This window comes from Myotis daubentonii, chromosome 2, assembly GCF_963259705.1.
Source record: "Myotis daubentonii chromosome 2, mMyoDau2.1, whole genome shotgun sequence".
NCBI classification, from domain to species: domain Eukaryota; kingdom Metazoa; phylum Chordata; class Mammalia; order Chiroptera; family Vespertilionidae; genus Myotis; species Myotis daubentonii.
The window spans coordinates 57900947-57925215 of NC_081841.1; the positions used below are offsets into that span (position 1 = coordinate 57900947).

Genomic DNA, 24269 nt, shown 5'->3' on the forward strand with positions numbered 1-24269 from the left:
GCAGAAGCCCGCGCTGAGTCCGCAGCTGGTCTCCCAGCCATGGTACTCCAGCTTCATCATGACGAAGGGGTTGCCAGGGGTGAAGGGTGTGCCCAGTAGATGCCCAAATGAACAGCAGGGTCGGGAGGCAGTGCCCCTTCCTGGATGGGCTTTTTAAACCCACTTTTATTAATTGTAAGTAATACAAATATTCCAAAAATATAAACAGACACATAATGGCGCCCTACATTTCAAGTTTTTAAATACAAATTTATCAAACCATGAATCTTTAAGCAAGGTAGTCAGAATCCCATAGCCCAGTCACAGTAGGAAGCAGATCCCCTACCCTCCAAATGGCGACTTGAAGGGGAAACGTGGCACTGACGTGGGTCGTGTCAAACGGGGGATAAAGACAAGCGAAGAAGCACATGGGGCCCAAGAGGAGGGTCTGCTCCAGGGGCAGCGGGCCAGACCTCTGCCTTAAAAAGGGGGGTGGGACCTAAAGCCCCATTTTACAGTGACCGAGGGACAACGGTCAAGTAACCGACTGAAGACATGGAGGGGAAACAGGCTTCCCTTCCTGACCCTTGGCCTGGCTGGGACAGGGGATGCAGGACAGCATTACAAGCAGCTGCCCTGCTGAGAGGCTTCAGGGACAGGGCAGGGGTAGCAGGATAGGATGGCACCCATTTTTCAGGGAACGGGTGCCTTTAGATTTCCCGTGCCTTTTTAGCACAAAGCTTTTTGGCCACTGTTAACAGAGGTGAGTTTATACGCTTACAAAATGGTCATAATCTTTGGGAGGCAGGAGGGGATGAAACAGAAAGTCCCAGGTTAACTGAAGGCAAATTTGCTGAACCTCTGTGTATAAGGGACCCATGGGCCTACAGAGTCCCCTCTACAATGTGCAGAGTGAACTCTTACCTGACCCTTTCCAAACTGGTCCTGTGTCCAAAGCTCCCCCTATGAGAGGGACACGAACATCAGGCTTTGACTTAGAAGCCCAATCAGAGAGACACACTGTGTCCCTGAAGAGGCACATTAAAGAACTGAACCTGGCAGGGGGCAGATTCCTGGCGTGGTTTGAATTGGTGTTGACCAGGCATGGCAGCCGACTGCCTTCCAAAGACCAGCCGCACACAGGGAGGGCTGGTAGGAAGCCCGAGCACAGATCCTGAGGCGAACCGGCTCTCTCCCAATCTTCCTCCCCAAAAACTGGGTCTGGCCTGAGTCATCGCAGGAGCAACCTTCTCTTGCCCCCACACACACTTGAAACTGGAAACCAGACAGCAAATGAGGCTGGCTCTGGTCCACACGGACAGACCCTGTTCAGGTTTATTTGGCCTGGTTGCTTCTCTGGGGAAGTGGAAATGGCTTGTCTGTTGAGGAACTGCAGGTGGGCAGGGCAGAGTCCGCACCAGACATGAGGACACTGCCCCCGGCTCTCCTGGCCCTGTCATGGGTCACACTCGGACAAGCCTGATAGGCAAGGGGCTGCCTGGGCTCTTCATTGGAGGAACATGGAGAAAGCGTCCTAGGGACACTTTTTGCTTAGTCAGAAAACCTTGGCTGGGCCAGATGGCAGATTGAACCCAAGGGTTAAGTTAACCCTTAGGGTGGGTCTTAAGAGAGACCCCTCCCACAGTATTAGGGTGGAGGCCTAGCCCTGGGCCTTAGATCCAGAGGCCCCCATTTCCTTCAGGAGCCTTTGTCCCTGGCTTATACCAGAGCCCTCCTTCCCCTACCTGCAGGACCCCATGGAAACTAGAAATGATGCTGGAGGAAAGGACCATATGGCTTTGGGGACTGTCCCATGTCTGTGACACCAGGGAAACACGAGGCCTTACATCCTTGGACACAGCAGGAGGTGGCACCATAATACGGGAAAGATGCTAGTCAGCCAGCTACCACCCAGAACAGGAAGCTGCTGCTCCCCCACCTGGCTCTTCTCAGGCTGGACCTAACGTGTGGAAATGGGTAATGGGGATGAGTCCCGAGTGGGAGGTGTCCTTACACCCGAAATTATGTACAAATGCTTTGTAACACCTGCCTCCAGGGACAAGAGGTGAGAGAGGAACTCCTTCCGGCCTCAGAGGGGGGGAGGGAGGGAAGAGGAGAGAACCCCACCCAACCCTGCGGGAAACCACGATTAAGGCCGAGATGCTGAAATGGGGCCTCCTTTGGGGGGGGGGTCCCTTATGCTCCCAATTATAGCGGCAGTTCCCCCCCTATTTCCATCCTGGGGAATTCCATTTTGTGGCTCCTTTTTAAAGCATTCACTTTTAACAAACTTTGAAAGCAAGAGACACGCAAAGGGCAGGTGTATGAAGGGCTCATCATACCTGTTACCAGAGGCAGGAAGCATGTGTTAGGCTGGCAAAGTAATGAGAAGAACCCCCACTCCCCCTCAGCCCAGGAAAAGCAGGAGTGCCTCTGAGGCCCTGGAGAGAAAAACCAACAGCCAGGAGGGATGAAGGTGGAGTAGAGCTTGTCAAAGGCCAGGCCCAGGGAGACACAACAGGAAAGAGCCCTGCCCAAGAACAGGAAGGGCAGGTAGGGAGCGCCCTTCCTGGACTTTGGAACCAAAGTCCTTGCACCAGCACCAGCAGAGAATCCCTGAAGACAGACTTACAGACAGTACCAAGCTCAGCTGATCCACATATAAGCTAAGGGGACACACATATTCAGGCTTTTCGGATTTTCCTCTTCCCTGCACCCCAGTGCCTCCCACATTCACCCTAAGCCCAGGACTGCAGCTTTGTCAGAAACAAAACAGGCCCAACACGCCATGTTTAGAAAGAGAATTTTAAAAGAGTCAAAAGAACGGAAATCAGTTATCTGCCCTCTTCCATGGCAGGAAGACCTCCTTCCCCACGGGTTTGAGACTTATGGCTAGGTGGTGAGGAAGGCAGGCCCAGGGCCCAGGCCAGGCACTCAGCTGGAAGGAAGTGCAGCCCTTGAACTGCAGGACGGGATGGCCCCTGGGGCAACCAGCTCTGGAACAAGCTTCCATCTCCCAGAATTGTCCTCTATCTGCAGCAGCTGGCTGGAGAAAGGTTTTAAAAAGGAGTCTGCCCCGGGCACCCGCTGACCCCTCCTTTCTCCTTGGCACAAGCCTTACAACACTGAGGACAGGCCATTGGTTTGGCAATGGAGCCCTGAATAGTCTTCATGCCTATAGAGCTCAAGGTGACTGGAGAGGAGACCAACTTAGGGAGGGTCTTGATTTTTCAGCTTGTCCCCAACCTAAAACACTTATATCCTTGAACACAGTTCAAGGCAACACATACACACACACTCATCTCAGGAACCCAACTCGGGGAGTAGGCGGCTTGGAGTATCATTGGTCTGATGTTTGCCCACTCGGCGTCTAACCTGTCCTAAAGTTCTTTCCCATCACTTGTATTTCCAGGCCCCGTTTGGTGAGATGCTCCCGTTTCCACTCCGTCTGTCAGGCTGGTCATAAAGGCACAGTGTAGGCAGTCCCCTACTGGGATGGCCGTAGCTTGGAATCAGGGAAGGCTAAGGGGCCCGCAGCTGTCCAAGGCTGGTGTAGACATCCTCTGCTCCACTCAGCTCCTCAAAGATTGGGATCAGGTTCAGCAGCTCGGTGTCTGCCATGTCATCAAACCAAGACTGCACGGGCACCTGAGGCAGGGAAAAGGCAGCATAAACCTCCCGAATGCCAGATCTTCCTTCCCTTGCCCCAGAGCCCTTGGAGCTGGCTGGGTCCTCTTGGGATGGTGTGCTCTTCTGGCCAAGTCCCAGGATCCCCACCCCCTCCCTCTCCCACTTAGGGCAGGGACACTCCCAACCCCTGCAGTGGGCATCTGGGCCACTCACTGCATTCTCTGGATGGAAGATGTAAGAAGCAGGCGAGTTGTCCAAGATAAGGGTTTTCCTCAGGTCCCTTCCCAGGCGGCTGAGGTCCTTGACATAGCAGCCCTGGTGGAACACACAGGACTCACGGAATAGGCGGGCCCGGAACACCCCACACCTGTCCAGCAGATCCGTCACAGGGTCGGCATACTGGGAGGAGAGAAGACACTTGGGTTTGGTGGCAATCTGGGGACCAGCAAGGGGCTACTGGACCACCCTTGTAGCTGCCACACCTGCTCCCAGTTCTTTTCTCTCCTCCTGCCCCAGGTACCTTGGCCAGGCTGGCAGTGAAAAGAACACATTCAAAGAGCTCCCCCATCCGTCTCAGGAACTCATCCACATAAGGCCTCTTGAGCACATACACCTGAGGAAAAGCAAAGAGGCTTGTTGAAGGCATCCCTGTGAGGGTGAAGTGTCACAGGATAGGTCACTGTCACCACTTCCACAAAAAGCAGCAAGTGGTTTCAGACTCCCACACCTCGGCCCCTGGGACCCCTGGCTGGAAGCCTTCTGGCCCACAGGCCCGAGTATTAGTAGCACCTCCTCACCAGGCTTGTTGGCTCGGTGGTCCCAGCCTTGACCCAGCTCAGGAAGAAACGCATGCACCTGTCCTGGGAGCCAACTCTGTCCAGCGGCGAACCATCAGCTGCCTCCAGAAACAAGTAATCAAGAATAGGCCTCACGGGCGGAAACAGCCTATCCTGGATTACTTGAATCCAGCCACAGCCTCTGCGGGAGCTTCCTGTCCTTGGCTCTGGCAGGACAGTGTGTCCGGTCACCATCAGGCAAGGTCGCAGATACTTCCTGAAGCCTCATGCCCTCACATAGCTTCTCTGAAATGCAGCAGGGAGAAGTGACTTTTCCCCTCAATGACCCTAGACCAGGCACTCAGCAGGTTCTTGCTCTAGTGACCCCACCCGTTTAGTACTCACTCCTGCTAAACAACTCTTAACACGTGTGTCCACCTTTCATGATCTTGTACATTTTGGCCTGAAAGATCCGTTGGCTACACGTTCCTCATCAGTCTGCATGCTACTGCTTTCCTACCTCCAGGCTCTTGCCCTCTCACATGGCCGACAGGTGCTACTAGATCCGCTCCTTCAAAGCCCCACTCACTTACGGGACTCCCCACTTGAGTATGTACCTGCTGTGACTCTCCCTCTGGAGGCGGCCTGGCCTGGCCACCAGCCCCCTCCTTGCTCTGCAGCAGCAGTCCTCCACTCCAGGGAGCCACAGCTTGGCTCCCTATCATCTGCCATTTCTTCAACCTTCAAAAAGTTCCTCCCTCTTCCTGGCTCTTCATCAAGCTCAGCATCCCTCACCACTCTGCTGAAACTGCCTTCTTCATGCCCGCCCTTAAACTACGGATTCACAGTCTTTATCTGCCTGCTTGAAAACATGCCTTCATCTTTTCCCTGTGGGTTCTGTTCATTTCTACACCCTCAGACTGTCCAGGGCTTGGCAGAGTCCCTCAGTTATGAGGGGGTTGGTGCTGGTGAAGAAAGCCTCTGATGACGCAGGATGGTGATGACAACCCACAGAAGCCCCAAACCCCGTTCCTCTACAAGGACCAGCTGTGCAAGCATTAGGGCTACCAGGGCATTGCTCCTGATGGTCCCTGACTCTCAGGCCAGCTGCCATGCCTTCTGTGCAAGCGTTTGCAGTAAATGTTTTTCCACTATCTATACCACATGGTCCTTAACCCTGGGCTGAGTAGGGTATGCAAGGCCAGAACCAAATCTTATTTATTTTTAAAAATATATTTTTATTGATTTGAGAGAGGGAGAGATTGAAACATCAATGATGAAAGAGAGTCATTGATTGGCTGCCTCCTACAAGCCCCACACTGGAGATTGAGTCCACAACCTGGGCATATGCCCTTGACAGGAACTGAACCAGGGACTCTTCAGTCCACAGGCCTACGCTCTATTTGCTGAGCCACATCAGCTAGGGCAAACCTAATCTTATTTGGCTTCAAGTGCTCTTTTGACAGATGTGTACTGAACACTTAATGGGGAAGAAACCAGTTTAGGGACCCAAAGGGAAGGGAGTAGGAGAAAGCTTCTTAGAGGAGATGCTTGGCTAGGGAGGAAGAAGTTCCCTAGCTAGTTGGAGATGGTAGGCATGGGGAGGAGAGAAAACAGCTAGTACTGGCTTCCTTGCCTGGATCAGGCAGAGAATCAGCTATTCAGAATTAGAGAAAATGTGATAAATTATATAATAGTGCTGGTCACAGTGGGAGAGGGGAGTGATCAATAAATGGTAGCCATCTCTATGATTAAAAAATATTTAATTTCAAACAGCTTGGCTGCAAAGAGAAAAAAGGTGACAGCTAGTGGGGGATTAGGGGCTGAAATTTAAAAAAAAAAAAAATTAAGATGAGAAAGCCTTGAGTGTGAAAAGGCGTGAAAGGTACCAATAAAAAAGAGGCTAAAGTTACAGGAAAGGGATCAATTGACGCAACACAAGCCCTGAGAAGAATGGAGGACCCGAGCCCCTGGGGATGCGTGTGGCCTAGCAGGCCACTTACCTGGTGAGTGGTCCCCTCAATCTCCACAGGCACTATGAAGTCAGCGTTGTTGATTGGCTGGAAAGGAGAAAAGTTAATGAGGTCAGTGACTGAGGGGTGGGAACAGATCTTAGACTCTAGGAAGCTCCTCCTGCCAGCCCACTAAGTGGTTCTCACCCCAGCACAGGATGCAGTGTCTTGTCTGGTTTTCCCTACTTACGCCTCCCCAAAAATTCTACCTGAGCTGAGAGTTTCAGGGCCTTCTTGAGTTAACAAACTTTTTAATAAAACAGAGAGGAGCAAGATCCAAGGCTGAGTAAAGCCCTCTTTTAGGCCTGCCCTGCACACAACCCTGGTAACACTCTATGCTATGTGACTGGGGGCAGTGGCGGCCTGCTAGCAGTGGTTAGGGAGAGCACGGGTTCCTACTCGACATTCTTGGGTGTAGTCTCCAGATATTTGTGATGCCAGCGTGCCCAAAATTTGAGAGGGCCAGCTTGCCCCATCCTGATCATGATCACTCTTCTATCATCAACTTTAGGTCACCTCAGCCAGATGCACGAGATAGCCTAAGATGCGGGTAGGAAGGACTCCAGATGTTGAGTTACCTTAAAAGAGCTATGCACAAGGGTTTCATCCAAGTCAATGACCACACAGATCCTTCCTTGATCTTCCTCTGTCACCTCTGGGAGCAGGCAAGTCCCTGGGATCTAAAACCAGAGCCAGGCTGATGAGATCTGCCACCAAGAAAGCCCAGTTGTTCAATCTCAGTGTTCATCTCAGCAGAACTCTGGGAAGAGCTGGGCTCATTGAGATGAAAGACCCCCAACTTCAACTCAGGAGAGATGCCTCTCTCGAAGGCCAAGAAGTAGAAAAAGAAGAGACAAAGTGGGCTCCTTGGCCTCAGCCTCCAACTGCACTATGAAATGATCTGGACATTGGAGATGGGGGCCAGGGCTGGTGTGGGATGGACCCAAGCTGTGCCTCCAAAATCCACAGACTGCACATGATGGGCCCTCAGCAAACATCTGGAACAAATAGCTTCCCAGGATGGGGAGTTGGCCAGCTAGACACAGAAATGAGGGCATTATCCCATGGGGTGAGCTGGGATCATGGGATCTTGGGCTTCTGAGCACGTACCCGGTCAGATTCACATACCTGATAAAACTGGTACTGGAGACACTGGAGCAGGTCAGACTGCGGAGAAGAGGAGGCAGTCAGTGCCAGCCTACCGATCCCCAACCCGGCTAGCCCACTGCTTCTGCCTCAGGCCTAGAGGGTCATCTCCCCAAGACCCCAGCCTCCTTGAAGGTACCGACATGACAAAATGGACTTTTCTTAAGGTCTGGGCAGGAAAGGCCAGAACTTCCTTTCCACATGAGGCCTGATGAAGGGTGGAGAAGACACTGTCCCTGCTCTCAGTTGCCACTGCCTCAGTTAAACAAAGCAAGGAATAGGGAATTCAAGTGAGTGGTGCAGGGACACAGAGTAAGAGTCAGAACCAAAACTGGAATTCCTCACTGTGGTGGTTTAGCCTCTTGCTTAGTCCTTGAACCTAAGCTTCTCCTTGAGAACATGTACTGTCTCTTCCCTCCTTGGGGGAGACACATAGGGGAGCAATTGAGCCTCTACAAAACAGAAGCAAGCCAACGGGAACCCACATTATGGGTCCCAAGATGGGTGGGGAGGTGGAGTGGGAGAGATCAGAATGGCTTCCCCACCTTTTGCTAATGATAAGACTGTTGTAAAAAGTAGTGTGTTCTTAATGGAAACCTTGAAGAAAAAACCCTAGCCCTTAGAAAACTTAACTTGGCACTTCTTTTAAGTTTGTTTTAGCAGTCTCCCCCCCCGCCCCCGGGGTATATAATTTTGCATTCTGCTTTTACACTTAATGTTGCAGCTCAGTTCTTTTCCATGTTATTATGAACACTTTGTAAAAATCAATCGCTTAGTAATACATCATGTTGTACTACTGGATAATGAAGCGATTTTTCACTGATGTACACGTCATTAGCCTGGTTTTGAGAGAGAAGGACAGCTAGACCTTGGTGTTTTGTAAAGAAGTACCAATGGCATTGGGGGCAGAAGGATTTTTGGTCAGGGCTGTTCCTATCCTTGAAAAGCCAGACATATTTACTGGTCATTGTGAAGATCAAAGACACCTACACATTCCCAAATGTCTCTCACATTTGGGTGAGAGTGCTGAAGGGGTTATCAAGAATGTGGAAGAATTTCAATTCCTTGGTTCCCTGAAAGTCAAGTAACTTGGAAGGTAGTTTTGCATAGTAAAAAGCAAACAGCAGACACAGGACCTATAGGCAGAATAATCTGAGTTGGAACCCGACACTACCATTTATTAACTGTTAATTCTTTAGGGGCTACATGAACCCTCTGGGTCTGTTTCCACACCTGTATGTGGGAATCTGTAAATCTCCTTACACATTTCCTAGAATCTGGAAGGATGTGGACTTCAGGGGCCCTCAGAAACGACAGGGACATCCGGGTGGCCCATGCCACAAGTGGGAAGCAAGAAGAAGATGAACCAACTATGGGTCCATCAGAGGAAGGGCCTCCTCTCAGCCAGAGATCTTCGTGACCTCCGGCAGGGCTGCTTGTCCACTTGTTGTGGATGCATGGACTCCACTAGCAGCTCCCTCCTTCATGGCATCACACCACCCTGCCCAGCTACCTTAGCAATGGTGTTGGCTTCCTCCTTGTATGCGGAGAGCTCAGTGCACGAGCTTGACTGGCCAACATGCTGGGCGCGAAAACAGCAGAAAAGGGCCTTGAAGATGTTACGTCCACGGGGCTTTTTAGGAGAGGACTTGGAGACCAGGCCTAGAGCAGAAGGAATGATGAAACATTAACTACAGAGCATCTCTGTCCACAGGTACCTCCCCCCAACTCTGGTGTTGTATCTATCCGCTCTAGTCTGTAAGCTCCACCAGGGTAACAATAGTAGTCAGCAGTGAAATGTACACGTTTATTCCAACATCTTTTCTCTAGAGCAAAAACAGCAGGAATCCCCACTTTCTGGTTTGGGAAATAGGCTGCAGAAAATCTGCTCTTCATTTCCTGGGGAGGGCACTCAGAGATGGCACCAGGCACAGTAACGGTGTCCTCCTGCTCTGTTGCTGCACACGGCAGGTCCCCTCAAAATTAATTCACAAAGACGAATCCTCCCTGACCAACACCTGTTCCCACGAGACTACCCGTTCTAGGTAAGTAAACGGGACCCCTTCCCTTCAAGTTAGTGGAGCTGTGGTTCTGTTCAGGGTCAGCTTCCCTAGCTGCTGGGTCAGAACTGAGCCCAGACTAGACACAGCTGACTAGAGAACAGAAGAGCCGCAGACCCGACCCGAAGAAAAAGCTAGTATGTACTTTGTTCAAACCCTTGTCTCCTCCCACACTCCAGCCACTTTTCATAATACTCCCCTCCTCTAATCTTAAACCCCTTGGGTTGGGGTTAATCTAATGCTGGGTTCTAGTTTGAGGTCCCTGTTTCCAGACTGTTACTGTTCAGTCCTTCCTTGATAATTCAGGCTTTGGAAATACAAAGGTGTTTCCCCGCCCCCCTTATTTATTTATTACCGTTTTTATTTTTTTACTAAGGTATTACATATGTATCCTTCTCTCCCCATTGCTCCCCAACCCCCCCACTCATGCCCTCAAAAAGATGTTTTAATAGAAGGCTTGGCAAGGCAGCCCCAGAAAGGCCAAGTTGATAAAAAATCTATGGGCATTAAAGGATGAACCAGAAAGGACTTCAGAATATAGCATCTTTTCCAAGTTCCTTTTGGTTTTTAGAGGAACGGTTCTGGCAGCTGTTGATCAAGAGCAGGAAAACACTGTGGGTGCTGTGGCCAGGAGGCGGCGCCACACAACCACGGCCAGAATGGCCCTCAGCCACAGGTCTCCTCTTCCCAGGCCTGTGTGGGCGATGGGCCTGAGGATTGAACCTAACCCATTCCACTCTGAAGCACACGGTAAACTGCAGAAAAATAAACACTGGAAAGGCCAATGTCTTTGTGGAGGAAAAAAGGCCAAAGGGTATGTGGCATGAAGACAACTTTCCTTGTGTTGTTCCCTGCTGTAAGGGAAGGGGAAAGCAATGCAGTGGGGGGCCTCAGAAACTCCCCCAAGTCCTCACAGCACGCACCGCACCACCAAAGTGGCCTGTGCAGGTGAGGTGATGGAAGAGCCATTTAACACCCAGTTATTGGGCTGCCTATGTCCCTAGAGAGGAAGGGAGAAAACCAAACTCTATTCCCCAGGACCCCGGGTAGTCAGTCAGTCACATGGCAGTCAGCCCCGCCCCAGTGCCACTGATTTAACTCTGCCCCAACAGAAAGGTGGAGGGATTCCTGCAGTGCAGAGAGGGTATCCCTGGTCGGTCAGTGGGTCCCCCAAAGCTCTCTCTCTCCTCTCCCTGCGTTAGACCAGCTCCCTTGAAACTGGTATGACCATTAGAAAGCTTTTAGAAAATGATCAGGCCTCCCCAGCAATCACCCTAAAAACCTGGATATTACCCTCAAGCTTTTGACCCTGGTGGAAGAATCAAGATTTCCAGGGACTGGGGATTTTGTTAGGAAGAAAGTACATTGGGGACTTCCACCCAAGGCCTCTGTATCAAGGAGACAAACGTTAGAGCACTTAGCAGGAGGCTCCTTTGATTTTTCCTATTCATAGTAATCTATGCAGAAACCAGAGGGAAAAGACAGCTTCTCCACCTGCTTGTATGACCCACATTCAATTCCAAACCCAGGGATTCAAGCAGACGCTGACATAAAGCTCCAAGACCGAAGCTGAACCTTTGCTTTTCCTTTGGTTTATGGTTTCTTCACGCAGAACCACAATCAGAGGCTTAACCCAGCCACTGAGCCTTTCTTAAAAGGCCACACAGCTGAGCCTTTCCTTAAGAGAAGCCATCAAGAACGCACTCAGCATCTTAGTGACAGACACTGTGAAGGCTGAGTAATCCTGAGAGGCTAGGAGGTGAAGGGCAGCTGGCTGGGGCCACAGAGAGGCCTCATTGGTGTCCATCGGGAGGCCCAACAGGCACAAGTGCTTGTCTTAGGCAACTTCTTGGCAAGGTGGGGCTGGGGGCCAACTCAGCTTGGTGTGGGCTCTGCAGGGGATGAGAATCTTTCAAAAAAACGTGACCAGGGCAGACCCTGGGCCTCAGAGACCACAAATGCCTTGACCTCGGGGGCTGGTGCTCAGAGCAGGGCATAGAGCAGTGGTGCCTGGGAAGGTACCCCAGACCCATTAACAGCAAGTCAATGCCCCAGACTCACTACTCTTTTCCCTGTTGGGGCCCCACTTCCTTCAGTCCTTCTCCAGGTTGTCCGTCCTCTTTACCTTTACGAACACTGCCACTAAGAATCCCTCAGGGCCTCTTCAGCCTTCTCTCAACATGGCTGTCTCCTGACAGGGCCTGTTCATTCATCAGCCTCCAGCTCTCTCTGCGGTGGGCGCGCAATAACTTTCACTGGCTGTGTGAATGACTCCAGGGGCCTCTAGGCCTGTGGAACTCTTCGCTAGTTCGCAATAGCCCAGAGTTCAGCGCAGAAAGGGTGCCAGTGTGTGAGAAGATGAAGGTGGGCTCTGAAGGAGCTGAGCAGCAGAGGCAAACCCCTTAGTCTTTCTGGGCCTCGGTCATGTTTACTGAGCACCGATGATGTGCGGGCCTGCGTTAAGGCACTTGACATTACTCATTTAATCCTCACTTAAAACCCATCTGTAGGCACTAGTCCCCCATTTTCCAGAAGGGAAACTAAAGCACAGGGAGGTTAAGTAACTCACTCAAGGTTACACAGGACAGCAGAGCCAGGATTTAAACCCAGGTCTCCTTAACCTAGGGCCCCCAACAGCTCAGGGTCATCCTGTGTGTTTACTCCTGCCACAACTGGGAGGTCGTGGGGCACTCCCAAGTACGTTTGCTGTGTTCCTCTCTAGGCTGGGCCAGCAGAGTCAGTCTAGCTCTAGCCCCTCTTCTTTGCTGTCCTCTTGGGCAGGCCATGAAAAGTGCAAGGAATAAAACAGTGCGAGGCTCTGGAATTCCATTCCAGGGTTCGCCTCACCCACACCCCAGCCCTGCACCTGCTTTCCCTGGCAGTTACCTCGGGGAGATCAAGACAATGGGGGATGGGATGGGGAAGGAGCGGGAGCCAGAGTTTTGGTCCAAGACCTGCTTTGCTCAGTGGGAACACACACCAGAGTGGGATCTGAAACCTGTGTCAAAGAGCCTTTCAAAGGACTCCTGTCAGCCAGAACGCAGCACTGTGTCCCTGACAGCCAGGTGCAGGCTACCCCCCACCCTCCGTGTATGATGGGGAAGGGGCACTGGCCCCTCCTCACCAGGAGGACACAAGATTTACAAGCCTGTGAGGATTTCACTGCACAATTTCCCTGAGGGAGGACAGGATTCCAGTGGGTGCCATGTAGCCCCATAACCAGCTGTTCTCCCTCCTTCATCCTACTGCTACCTGTTTTGTGGATACCCAGCCCTACTCTCCCTGCTCCAAACATCTGGCTTAGGGCTGCATGTTGGAGAGAACCAGCACAGAGCTAATGGGGGCAGCTCTGGCTTAAGAAGAAAGTGTGCAAGTGACTAAGAACAGAGAAGCCAGGCCACCCCTCCAGTTAGTTCACTACTGCAAGGCCTCCTACTGAGGCAGGGTGTAAAGAGAGGGGGGACCTGAGAGGTATGAGGATCACCTGGGTTAGGGTTCAGGCTCTGCCAGTTACTGACTCGGGCACACAGCCTCTTTAAGCCTTAGTTTCCTCATCCATTAGTTGGGATAACAGCAAGACCTGACTCCTGACTGAAATTATAAACAAAACTTATTGTCTGTAATGTACTGTGCAAACTAAAGGTCAATGTTGTGCTCATTTTAGTAACTATCTAAGGAGAGATGACCACTACCTGACAACACTGAGGGCCTCATTCGACGGGGCCAACGAAAGGAAGTCAGGGGCCCTCCCACCCCAACATGTGGTTGAAGCTCAAGAAAGTAGATGAAAGGTGACAAAGGAACTCTGATCATGAGCAGGTTTCAAAAAAGTCGAAACAACCCCTATACCTTCTCCCAAATCCACTACAAAAGTTGTTTCCCGGCTTGTAACTCTTGGGGCTATTCTGCAAATAACAGGAAAGCAGGTGAGAGGCTGTTTCACTTGAAATAAACGATGCCCTCTCCCCCGTGTCTACCACCACTGCCTCCAAGAAACACCAGGTGGGGACACTTACTTGTCTGAGCCTCTTAAGAAGCCTGTGCATGTGCATGTACATGCGCACAGATGAAGACTGGCTTTGCTAGGACAATACTATTTTTAACCTTCTTCTGAAGGTCAGGTTTAGCTATCACTGTTGCCAACACAGCTTCGTGTCCCAGCAAAGGAACGCCTTGCATATCGCCTAGGATTCAGCAGAAGACACGCTCTCGGCCTACTGGAGGTTAACAAGCCCATTCATGTAGAAGGATGCTTTCTTGGTTCATCCCTTAGACGGACTTTATTCTCCTCCATCTCCCATCCCCCACAGAAAGGATTTAGTCTGGCTATCACTAGAAAATGGCCTCTCTGAGGGGGCCTCCCTCCCTTTAGCTATTGGAGGAAGGAGAGTATTTGGAGCATTTCCGGCCCTTCTTGGCCAGCTGCCTGGGCCCTGCAGCCAAGATACATCTGACTGGGGCTTCCCATGGAGCGGATTCCTCCCAGGTCCTCAGCAAGGGGCATCTGTGCCTTGGCTAAGGACAGGCCCTAAAGTGCCAGGTGGATGGAAATGCTCCTGGACCAGCAGGTGAGTCAGCAGGGAGCCGGAGGGTGAGAGATGCCTAGACATCCCACACATAGAAAAGCCTGGAAATAATGGGGCGGTTGGACCAGTTTCCACAGTGCCCAAATGCTGACACCGTTCTTTTTGGAAAACAAGGCAGGCAAGGCCTCACCCAGTTTAGCAACAGTTCCAAAGGTTTCAAAGAGCAGCTGTGAATCTGATGGCATGGACTCCCCCACCCCCCACCCCCACCCCCCGCCAAAGGATTTATTTATGAAAAATAAAGGATTGCATTCAGTCATGGTAAACCACATGTACAACGAGAGAGCAAGAATAGAATGGACTACATGTCTCCATTAATTCTCCTTCCTGGGGCAGGAGGGTTCCCTGCATCTCTCTCTCCTTTCTGACAAAGTATAACTTCTTTCAGTCCTGGGTCTTTAGTACCACCTGTGGGGTAAGGGTGGGGGTGACAGATCCCTGGCTAACTTGTCTCCAGTCTTTTCCCTGTCCCCTTTGGCAATCTAGTCACTGACCTCAACATAGGGTCTCAACTTTAAGGACCTTCCCTCAAGAAGGACTCAGTTTTGGGAGTAGGGGATTCCTAACAACTTTAAAACATGATCAAGATACTCTTATCAATTTTAGAATGAGCCCAAACACGCTCCTGGGCTCTCTCACATACTTTAAAAACATGCTGGGGTGGGGTGAGGTTCCCAGAAGGAGCAACAGGTCTTGGACCAGAAATGGAGGAGCCTCCAGTCTAACACCAGAGGGCTCTTGGATGCCAGGAAGTGATCTAATGGCCCACAGCAGCAGCAGGGAGAGATCTGAGGTACAACCCAGGAAAACCCAAAGGACTGGATCCTGCCCCACACAGAGCCAGCTAGGGCAGAGATGTCATCATGGAGGACTGGAAGCCATACTTGCCCACCTTGAGCCTTTCTCTCACCACTTAAGGAGGTGCTGAGCAGGCCCCTGTGGGAGGCTGGGAGGCTAACAGAAACCTGCCAAGCAGGACACAAACACCCTCTGGATGGCTGTTTCAGTCTCTGCCGTGGCTCTCTGCTCGATTCCTGGAATGACTGGATTTGGTGAAAGACTGAAGAATCCAGCGTCTCTTTCCCTTCCAGTTATGGAAGCCTGCTTTAGGTGACACGTGTATGAGAGAGAGGTGGAGAGGAGCAAAGGCGGCACAGGACAAAGCAAGGGACTCACCCATCTCTCTAACTAGTGAACTGTGAGTGAATACACAAGTTACCATGCACTTGGCTTTAAACCCTGGCTCTGTCATGTGTAACGTATGTGGCCTTGGGCCTCAGTTTTTTCATCTGAAAAATGGGAAGACTAGTATTACCTATTTCACAGAGCTGTGATAATTACAAGGAGCTTAGGGTGTGTCCTAACCCTAGTAAACGCTAAGTGTCAGCTGCTAGTCATTAAATACAAAGTACTTTCATATCATTATCTCAGTCTCAACCTCAAAATGTGCACATTGAAAGAGACCAGAGATTTCTTCTCATTCCAGAGGTCACACAGAGGTAGCTACATGGCCAACCCCGGGAAATGGCTTTTCTGGGACTCTGCCAAAACCAATCCCAGTCAGTGCCCGCGCCCCCCCCCCCCCCCCAACACATACACACACACTCTCTCTCTCATGGGGCTGGCCAATCAGTTCCTTCCTTCCTTCCTCTCATGGCTGGCCTCTGCAGGACTGTAAGGAGTCAGCCAGGAAGGACTGTCACGGAGTCTGTCCCATCTCTAGGGACACTGACCTGCTCCTCCCACAGCCCTGTTTTACCTGGGACCCACCAACCAGCATAGGTGTGCCTACCTGGAGAACACTGAGCTAGAAGTTGGGACACCTGGCTCCTGTCCCACTTCAGCCTCTCAAACATCTCTGGTCTTGCCTAGGACACAACCTTTCTTCAGTTCATTTTCCTCCCAGGTCAGTAAGGAGAGGTCTGCATTGCAAGGCTGTTCCTTAGCAGGTGGCTTCAGCTTACCTGAAGCTTGAACTCAAAGGCATTTAGTGCTAGGAACAGTGCCTGGCCCATGGTAAGTGCCCTATAAATATTGTCTGCGATCATTACTGGGTAAGCAAGGATCATTACTAGATCCACTCACACTGAGAAAACTTTAGAACGTCCCTTTAGAAGCCACAGGATCTTGTAACAAACAGCAAAACTGGATCTCTCCAGGGGACTCTTCCCACTCAGGGCTAAATAGGCAGTCGGGGCCACTGCTGTGCGAGCTTAGCTGGCTCTTCTCCAGGGACACCTGTCAGAATCACAGGGAGCATGTGGCACATGAGCATGCCCGGCCCACCGGCTTACGCTCTGTTCAGTAGGACCCAGGTGGGTTGGTATTTTTAGTAAGTGTCACAGGAGAATCTGATGTGTGTCCCTGGCTGAGACCTAATGTCTAAGGTTGCCAGTGGTCCTTGACTAACTCTTCCAGGACTGACCTAGGCCTGCTGTCTCTTCCTATAGATCCCTGTTCCTGTAAAGTAGGGCCCTAGCCCCATTCTACTATGGGAACAGCTGAGCTGGATCTACCATTTTGGGAAGGGGCTTTGCAGCCTGTGTTATATGATTTGAGCTTCTGATGAATTTGCTTGGCTCTCACTGTGGTTGGAGCCACATTTGTTTCCCAGAGAACAGCAGGAGATAAAAGAAGGCATAGAATAAAAAGAGAGTAAGAGCAAAGTCTGATGTGGGGATGGCAAGTACTAGGAGGACCTGGAAAGGGAAAGGAAATGTCAGGAGGTCCACTCAGAGATCAGGACATCTGCACCTCCTGCACACAGAGAGGTCTGCACACTCCTGAAGAGTTCCCATTCTGCAGGCATAGGCCACTCAGACCTGAAGGGCTGGGCACTTTGCTGGTGGCATGGACTTTGTGCTAGTTGGCCTCTGGTCCAGGGAGGCTTCCAGTTCTAAGTCAACTTCTCCACGTTGATTTCTACTAGTTCCTTCATAAGATTTGCATGTTAATGAGCTCATCTGCATCCCAGTTGGGAACTATTCCTCCATTTCAGACAGGGAGAGAATCACGTCAGAGCCACACCCAATCCCATGTCCCCAAAACAAGTGAGTTAATTCTGTGCTTCCTGAGCTGGCCAGCCTGAGAAAGGATGAAAAGCAGTTTTACGCTGCTTTTTGTGCTTTCTCAATGTTGTATCCCAAAACCACAGCAGCAAAGACACAGCTTAAGAACATCTATTTCTCTTCAAAACCCATTTATTTTTCTCTTGTTACTAGAATTTGCTAAAAGAAATCTGAGTATCACCAGGTTCATGAATTCTCAAAGCAAATGCAAACAGTGAGAGTGCAGCACACAGTGGTCTCAAATCTCCATTATGTTCATTTCTGAAGGTCGAGCAACTGCTCAGTAGGTTTAGACTTCAGAGACTCTTCACAGGATGGGCACGGCCACCTGGCCTCCTCCCACCCCCAGATGCCCAGGCGCCAGGGAGAATTGCAAAAGCCCCCAGGCACATGCACTCAAATTAGTGCAGATAAAATCCCACCAAGTCACACTGGCACAAAGAAGGGATCTGTTTAGCAAGGTCATGAGGTTGATCCTTCCAGAAGGCCCAAGCCCCCACATCAGTGTCCCCTCTGACCCCTGGCCACCTGTCTTTAACAATAAAACCCACATGACTAAGTGCTGTTTGCATTGTGTCCTGGGGGAATGGAGGAGGTTCTGAGTAGCAGTGGTCTAGATATGTAGAAAAGGAGGCTAACATTATCAATCACCTACTAAGTACCAGCCATTATAGATGTATAGATATCAGTATTTCTATTTTACAGATAAGTCACTCAGAACACTGAAGTGATCTGTCAATCAGGTATGTACACAGGGAAAGCAGGGATTTGCACCCAGGACTGAAGCAACCAATTTTGCTCCTGAAAGACTTATTTGAAATAACAACGAACACTTTAACTGCTGCCCCTGCCTCACCTCCCCACCACCACTACCTATTCCAAAATAGAAATAGACAAGACCCCCAAATTACTCAAAAGCTAGCAGGAAGAATGTTGAGGAGGAAGAGAAAGGGATATATTTGTATATAAATATGTACACATTGTCTCTCTTTCCCATACTTAGTTGCGAACACTTCTATTAATAAATTATCCAAAGAATGGCTGGGAGCATCAATTTACCTTGTCTAGAAATGTGACCAATACAGCCTTTACTGATTTAACAAAGTCCATGATCAGAAGGAATTCAGAAATTCCCAGAGGATGAAAAGGGACCTCTCCATCGCCCAGTTTATTTAAGTCCCCTATAGCAGAGAAGGAAGGAGACAGGAACACCATACTCTCTTGCTGTCTCAGGAAAGGTTTTTCACAGCAGTTCCTACGTCCTGCTCAGCTGAAAGCTCTGTAAGTCAAATTCAGCAGCAGAACTGTAAACTCCCCACCCCAGGATGTTAGGCATTTCAAACTTCATTGCTGAGTTAGCAGTACTCCCTTGAGCAAACAGAAGCTCAAGTCACCCCACAAGCCATTACCCACTCCAAGAAAGGGGGAGGGAGCCTCTAAAGGCGACACAGGAGCTAGCTTCAGCAGCCACAGAGGCCAAGACTGAAGGCTGGGCAAGGAGGAGAGAAACCAGCAGGCAGGAGCAGCCAGCTCCCAACAGGCACCGTGGACCCACAAGAGCCAGCTAAGGAAGAAAGCCCCAACAAGACTGTGCCTCAGCTTCTCAGGTTAAGGGCCTAGCTACAACTATAGGGAAAGGTAGCGCTTTCATGAGCAAGTAAGGCAGAAAGTCCCCTCCTGGGGAGGAGAAAGCAGGAGCTAGAAAAACCTGCCCTGGTCCCAATTCTTAGGTACGGTCAGCTGCCAGAACCAGTTCAGTTACACATTTCAGAAGACAACCCAAAGCATCACCCTCCTCTCCCTGAAAGGAAGGGACATCAGGTCTCATGGAAACAAGAACGGTCCCAAAGGCCCCGACTCCCCGAAGGGCCTGTGAGTCACCTGGAGCTCGGGAAGAGGCTGCCTCCACCCTCTCATTTCACACTGGGGGGTTAGAGCGGTGGCCTGTTTCCTCGGCTTTCCCATCCAATCCCAGAGCCCATGGTACAGCCTCCCAGCAATGGGGCGACACCGCATATGGGCTGCAAGAAAGGGCCATTCTCTGGCCAAACTGGTAACTTTTCTTTTTTACTTTGGATATTACACACAACCCTGTTCTTGCTGTTACCAGGAAGCCATTTCACCCATCTGTCTGGGAAAATGATCCAATGTTGGCCCTTTTATCATCAATGCTTTCAGCAACTTTCTTCTACTTCCCCGACTGTAATTACTTTTGAATACTCAACACACCCAGCCAGTGTGAAAGACCTGAGAAGAGAATGCCAAACCAGAAAAAGAAAACGACACACACATACACAAAACAACGCTGCAATGGCAACAACTTCACTAAAAAACTGCTCAAGCTAGGAACAATTTGTGTTTTCTAGAAATTTATTAATAAATTGCCCTCCACTTCTTCCTCTTTTTCCAAAGGGAGAAGGGCCTAGAGATGAGGTGCTATGGAGAAAAGGAAAACATTTGCTTCCTACTTCCACTTTTTTTTTTTTAAGATGCAGGATTTGTAAATGACGAGGAACTCAGAAAGTTGGCTTTGGTGGTTGCCTGAGCAGCCCAGGAAGAAAGTATGCTTTCTCTGGACTGTAATCAAATTACAAGAGGGGGGGGGGGGGGGAGACCCAGGGCTGCTGGCTTAAGAATTCAGATTCCTCCAGGGATAAATCTGAAGGACAAGCCACACAAACAAAGGAAATGAAAAACGCAACTCCAACCAGCATCAACAACTAAACACTGTCAAGGAGCCAGATGCTTTGCTTTCTGCTGTCATCTCTTCTCTTCCCTGCCATCCGCTCTGGATGAGCTGTCCAGCTGTGAACTCTGAGATGTCCCTTCAGCAGGTCAGCTTTCCCTCACCCCTGGGTGGTGCCCTCACCAGGAAGGCACCCTCCTGAGCCCCTCCAGGAAGGGAGGACCTGCGTGGGGAGGCACAGGGTTGTTCTTCCCCCTTCTCACCAACACTGCTACCTCCGGAACCCTCCCACCCCAAATCTCTTCAGTGTGGGAGGCCTCTTGGAGTCCTTTCCTGGGGGAGGTTGGACAGAGAGTGAAGTTACCAACATGGAAAGCCTCCCCTCTTCCTCTCGGCGCAGCTGAGCGGAGAGCAGGGGGTGAAGCGGCAGCTGGGGTCGCAGCTGGGGGAGAGGGAGTCAGGGGCTTGGAGGGCTGGGATCGGGCCGCCAGGCTCTCCTCCAGGACAGGCTTAGGAAAGGAGAACCGCGATTCCGGAAGCTGCACTGCCCCCCACGCGGGGAACTGGGGACCGCTGACCCCAGCTCCTTTGCCCCTAGGCAAGTTGGGGGAGCTCCTTGGGTCTGTGAACCCCACCAATAAGTGATCTGTTGACTTATGTTACCAAATAGGGGGTTGGGGCAACACAGAGACCCCGCTGCTGGCCCCCCACAGGCTCCAGGCCTCCGTGTTGTGTTCCCCGGCAGCACGAGCCCTTGCGCCCCGCTCTGGGGTGGGGGTGGGAGGCCCGGGGGAGGGCGAAACTCCGAGCCAGGCCCCAGAGCGTGCTCTCCGGCTCAGGGCCAGGTGGCCCCAGTGCGGGAAGTTCTCCAGAAATAAATGACGCTGGTCCTCACTCCCCGTGCTTCTAGACTCCGTCCTCAAAGCCTGAAGAAGGGGGGAGGGGGCAAGAGTTTCGGGGCCTCCACCGCGGCCAAACTCAGGAGAGCCCCCCCTCGGGCCCCCACCTTCCCCCCGCGCCCCTCCCCGCCCCCCGACAGGGCCGGCCGCCGGCCTCCTCGCATCCCCACCCGGCCCTCGGCGAGGCGGGGCCGCTGCCCACGGAGAGCCCGCACTTTCTCGCTGCGCGACTCAGAACCACGCCGGGTCTGATGCCATCGGGCGAATTATGTAACCAGGGACACCGCTCCCGGGCTAAACAAACGCGGCTGTGTGTGCAGGGGCGGCCGGGAGCGCCCCGCAGGGAGGGGCTCGGGCCGGTTCGCTCAGCGACCGCGGCGGGAGGCGGCCGCGCGAGAGCCCGCGCCGCGGAGGTCCCGGCCCCGCGCAGGGCCGCCAGGCTCGGCCCCCCCCGCGGCCGCCCCCGCCCCCGCCCCCGCCCCCGCCCCCGCCCCCGCGCTGTGAACTTGGTCCCAAGTCCCGCCGGACGGCGCCCGCCGGGCTGGGGGGCCTGGGAAGTGCGAGACTCCAGGCTCCGTGCCCGCTCGGGACCCCCGCCCCTCCCCACCCGCCCGCGGCCCTAGGGCAGCGTGCACAGTCGTGCGGGAAAGTGACGACCCACCCCCAACTCGGAGGAGACGGACGCGGGGGACGCGTGCTGCCAGCGCTGCCCCCGTCTCTTCCCGGGGAGGAGGCGCGGGACGGAGTGACAGCTGCGCAGATGACGCCCCTCCCCCTCGGCGCCCGCAGCTCGGCGCCCGCGCCACCCCCACGGGGGTCGGAGTGCGGACCCGGACGCGGGGGCGAAAGGACCGGGGGTCCCGGGTGGAATCGCCCGTTCTGAGCCTCGGGAGGTCGCGGGCCAGGCCTCGGTTTCGGGGCGGTGTCAGCCCCCTCCCCGATCGGGGGCGACGCAAAGTTTTGGGAAGTTGCTGGCCCCTACCTTGCTTGGTGAGCACCAGGGCGTCTTCCCTCCGCGCCTGGGTGATGATGGAGCCGTGTTCCATCTAACAATCCCGCGGGCCCGGGCTGGCTGGGCGGGAGGACCGGCGGGCGCAGGCTGGGCTGGGCTGGGCTGGGGGGCCTGGGCGGGGGCCCGCTCCGCTCCTGCACGCGAGACTCGGGTTCCCACCGCTGTTCACATCCCTGCTCTGGTTCCCTCCCTGGGCCGGGAAGGGAGGCGGCCTGTACGGAGAGCAGGCGGCCCGGCCAGCGGCTCCCCCGGGTGCCCCCGGCCCCGATCCCCCGGCGGCAGCTCCGGGCTCCTCAGTTTGGGTCCAACATGGAGAATCCGGAGCGAAAACAAGAGGAGGAAATGGGACACGGGGCGGTTTCCAGGCTCCCCCCTCCCCTCCGTACTCCAGATAAACAACCCGCGGCTGCAGCGCCCACCCCCGCGCGCCTCCGGGCTGTGGACTCGGCCTCTCCACGGCCCTCTCCACGGCCCACCGGCTCCTCGCGTTGCGGAGCACCGTCCTAGGCCCAGGGACCCTCTGTCCGTGAGCAGCGGGGCTGCGGAACATCCGGAGCTTCGCTATTTTGTTACGGAAAAAGCGAATCCCCGAGGGGGGTGGGGTGGCGGGCGGGCAAGCTGGCCGGGGAGACTTGAAACCGCTCCGGCGCTCCAATTGGCCCTCTCAGAGAAAAGGGGCGTGTCTCCTCCTTACTATGCGGTGCGAGGACCCAACAACATTCCAGTCGCTGCGGCCACGCCCCCAGGCCACGCCCCTTTCGCGCAGCTGCGGCCTCCTAGTCTCCCTGGCCACACCCCCTTCCCAACCACTTAAAAGGACACTCCGAAGCTCACGTTTCCCGACGCGGCGCTGGGGCGTTCCGGTTTGTGCCGTCTCTTCGCGGGTCGCCAGGGCCCGCTGCGAAGCCTAACGCAGGTCTGGCTGTGACGCGAGGATTCACGGGAGGGCAGTTTTCTTACTTCCTGCTTGGTCCTGGAGTCGTGGACCACCGTTTCACATAAAAGAGGACAGCTGTCGAATCCCGAAAAGACGGACGCTGGACTCCCAGAGACTCAGCGCTGGAACTGACCTCGTGATGTCTGACCCCCACACTTCAAGTGAGACTTGAGGTGCAGGGATGTGCCCAAAGCCACTGGCATTCAGGGTTTCCGCCTCTCTTCCCCTCCTCCCACCTCACTCCTCCTCTCGCCCCCAGTACCAGCCTCAGTTTAGTGCAGCGGTTCTCAACCTGTGGGTCGCGACCCCTTTGGCGGTGGAACGACCCTTTCACAGGGGTCCCCTAAGACCGTCCTGCATATCAGATATTTACATTACGGTTCATAACAGTACCAACATGACAGTTATGAAGTAGCAACGAAAATAATTTTATGGTTGGGTCACAACATGAGGAACTGTACTTAAACTCCTGTGGTTCTCAACCTTCCTAAAGCCGCGACCCTTTAATACAGTTCCTCATGTTGTGGTGACTCCCAACCATAAGATTATTTTCGTTGCTACTTCATAACTGTAATGTTGCTACTGTTATGAACCGTAATATAAACATCTGATATGCAGGATGTGCTTTCAGGGGTCGCGACATTAGGAAGCCGGATGGATGGAGGTGGGAAGAGCTTCAGGTCTGCACTCTTGCTGGCCTCCCTCCTTGCTCTTAGGCCCCAGGCACCCTCCATTGGCTATGGCTCCTGGACGCTATGGCTGGCTCAAGGTGAGGGATATACATTTGTCCCCAAGAAATAGCTCAGCAAGAGAAGTTTCAACCCTATACCAGGTCTTTTCCAGTGAGCTGCCTCTGCCATAGGTGACATGGGCGGCCTCGACAGGGAGGGAGCTGTGAGAGTCAAGGCTGGCAAGAGTGGTGTAGAGTGAGATTGCACTGGGTGACTTCTGAGCTGCTTCTTAACAGCCTGTGACTCCATGGAACCCATAAGGAAGGGGCTTCCGGAAGCCAGAAAGGCGAGGACTGTTCTGGTCCCTGGGGATGGAGGCCTGCTGCAGTTCCCGTTGCCGGACGTGCACTTGGTTTCCCTGGGGTGGGAGGACAAGTCAGTCACATGTACCTCGCGAGGTACTGTCGAATACTGCTCCCCTTGGGTGTATGCTTCTGTGTGCCTCACAGTGTTCATGCGTGCCTGCTCCTACACGTACGTACACAAAGCCTTTTTACATAACACCATTTTAATGGAAATGCTGTTTTTCCCAAATGAAAGCTGTTGCAGAGGATGTGAATGATGCTTATGTAACTTTAAGCACAGAGTTTGGGTACATCGCAGTTCATTAACAGAAGGGGAAAGGGAGGAATTCTCATATATTTATTTACCGCCCATCATTATCAAAACATCATTAAAGCAATAGAATTATTAAGGTAAATCTTCCATGGTCAGGTTTCTAAGAGTCCTGCCCCCGCCCTCTTGCAA

At 52.7% G+C, this 24269-nt stretch overlaps 1 protein-coding gene across 3 annotated transcripts; it reads right to left on the reverse strand.

The window, feature by feature from the left end:
• Positions 1–133: 133 nt before the first annotated feature.
• On the reverse strand, positions 134–22377 carry CTDSP2 (CTD small phosphatase 2). 3 transcript variants are annotated; one of them, XM_059683425.1, is made up of 8 exons: positions 21825–22377; positions 9057–9205; positions 7526–7564; positions 6976–7077; positions 6389–6445; positions 4130–4222; positions 3823–4008; positions 134–3627 (listed from the first exon to the last, which is right to left on the reverse strand). In XM_059683425.1, the coding sequence occupies exons 1-8, from the start codon at positions 21886–21888 to the stop codon at positions 3502–3504; spliced, it is 816 nt and encodes a 271-aa protein (XP_059539408.1). In that variant the 5' UTR covers positions 21889–22377; the 3' UTR covers positions 134–3501. The 3 variants fall into 3 exon arrangements, with proteins under 3 accessions (XP_059539408.1, XP_059539409.1, XP_059539410.1); XM_059683426.1 differs by lacking the exons at positions 9057–9205; positions 21825–22377 and adding an exon at positions 8777–9034; XM_059683427.1 differs by lacking the exons at positions 9057–9205; positions 21825–22377 and adding an exon at positions 8807–9033.
• Positions 22378–24269: the final 1892 nt, after the last annotated feature.

Bases quoted from the DNA above. Each gene is read 5' to 3' on its own strand.
- CTDSP2 (XM_059683425.1), bottom strand. From the start codon at position 21,888: ATGGAACACGGCTCCATCATCACCCAGGCGCGGAGGGAAGACGCCCTG. The intron at 7,565-9,056 runs GTAGCTGGGCAG...TCTTCTCCGCAG, and splicing joins AAGCCAACACCATTGCTAAG to TCTGACCTGCTCCAGTGTCT. The intron at 6,446-6,975 runs GTAACTCAACAT...TCTCCTTTCCAG, and splicing joins TTGTGCATAGCTCTTTTAAG to CCAATCAACAACGCTGACTT.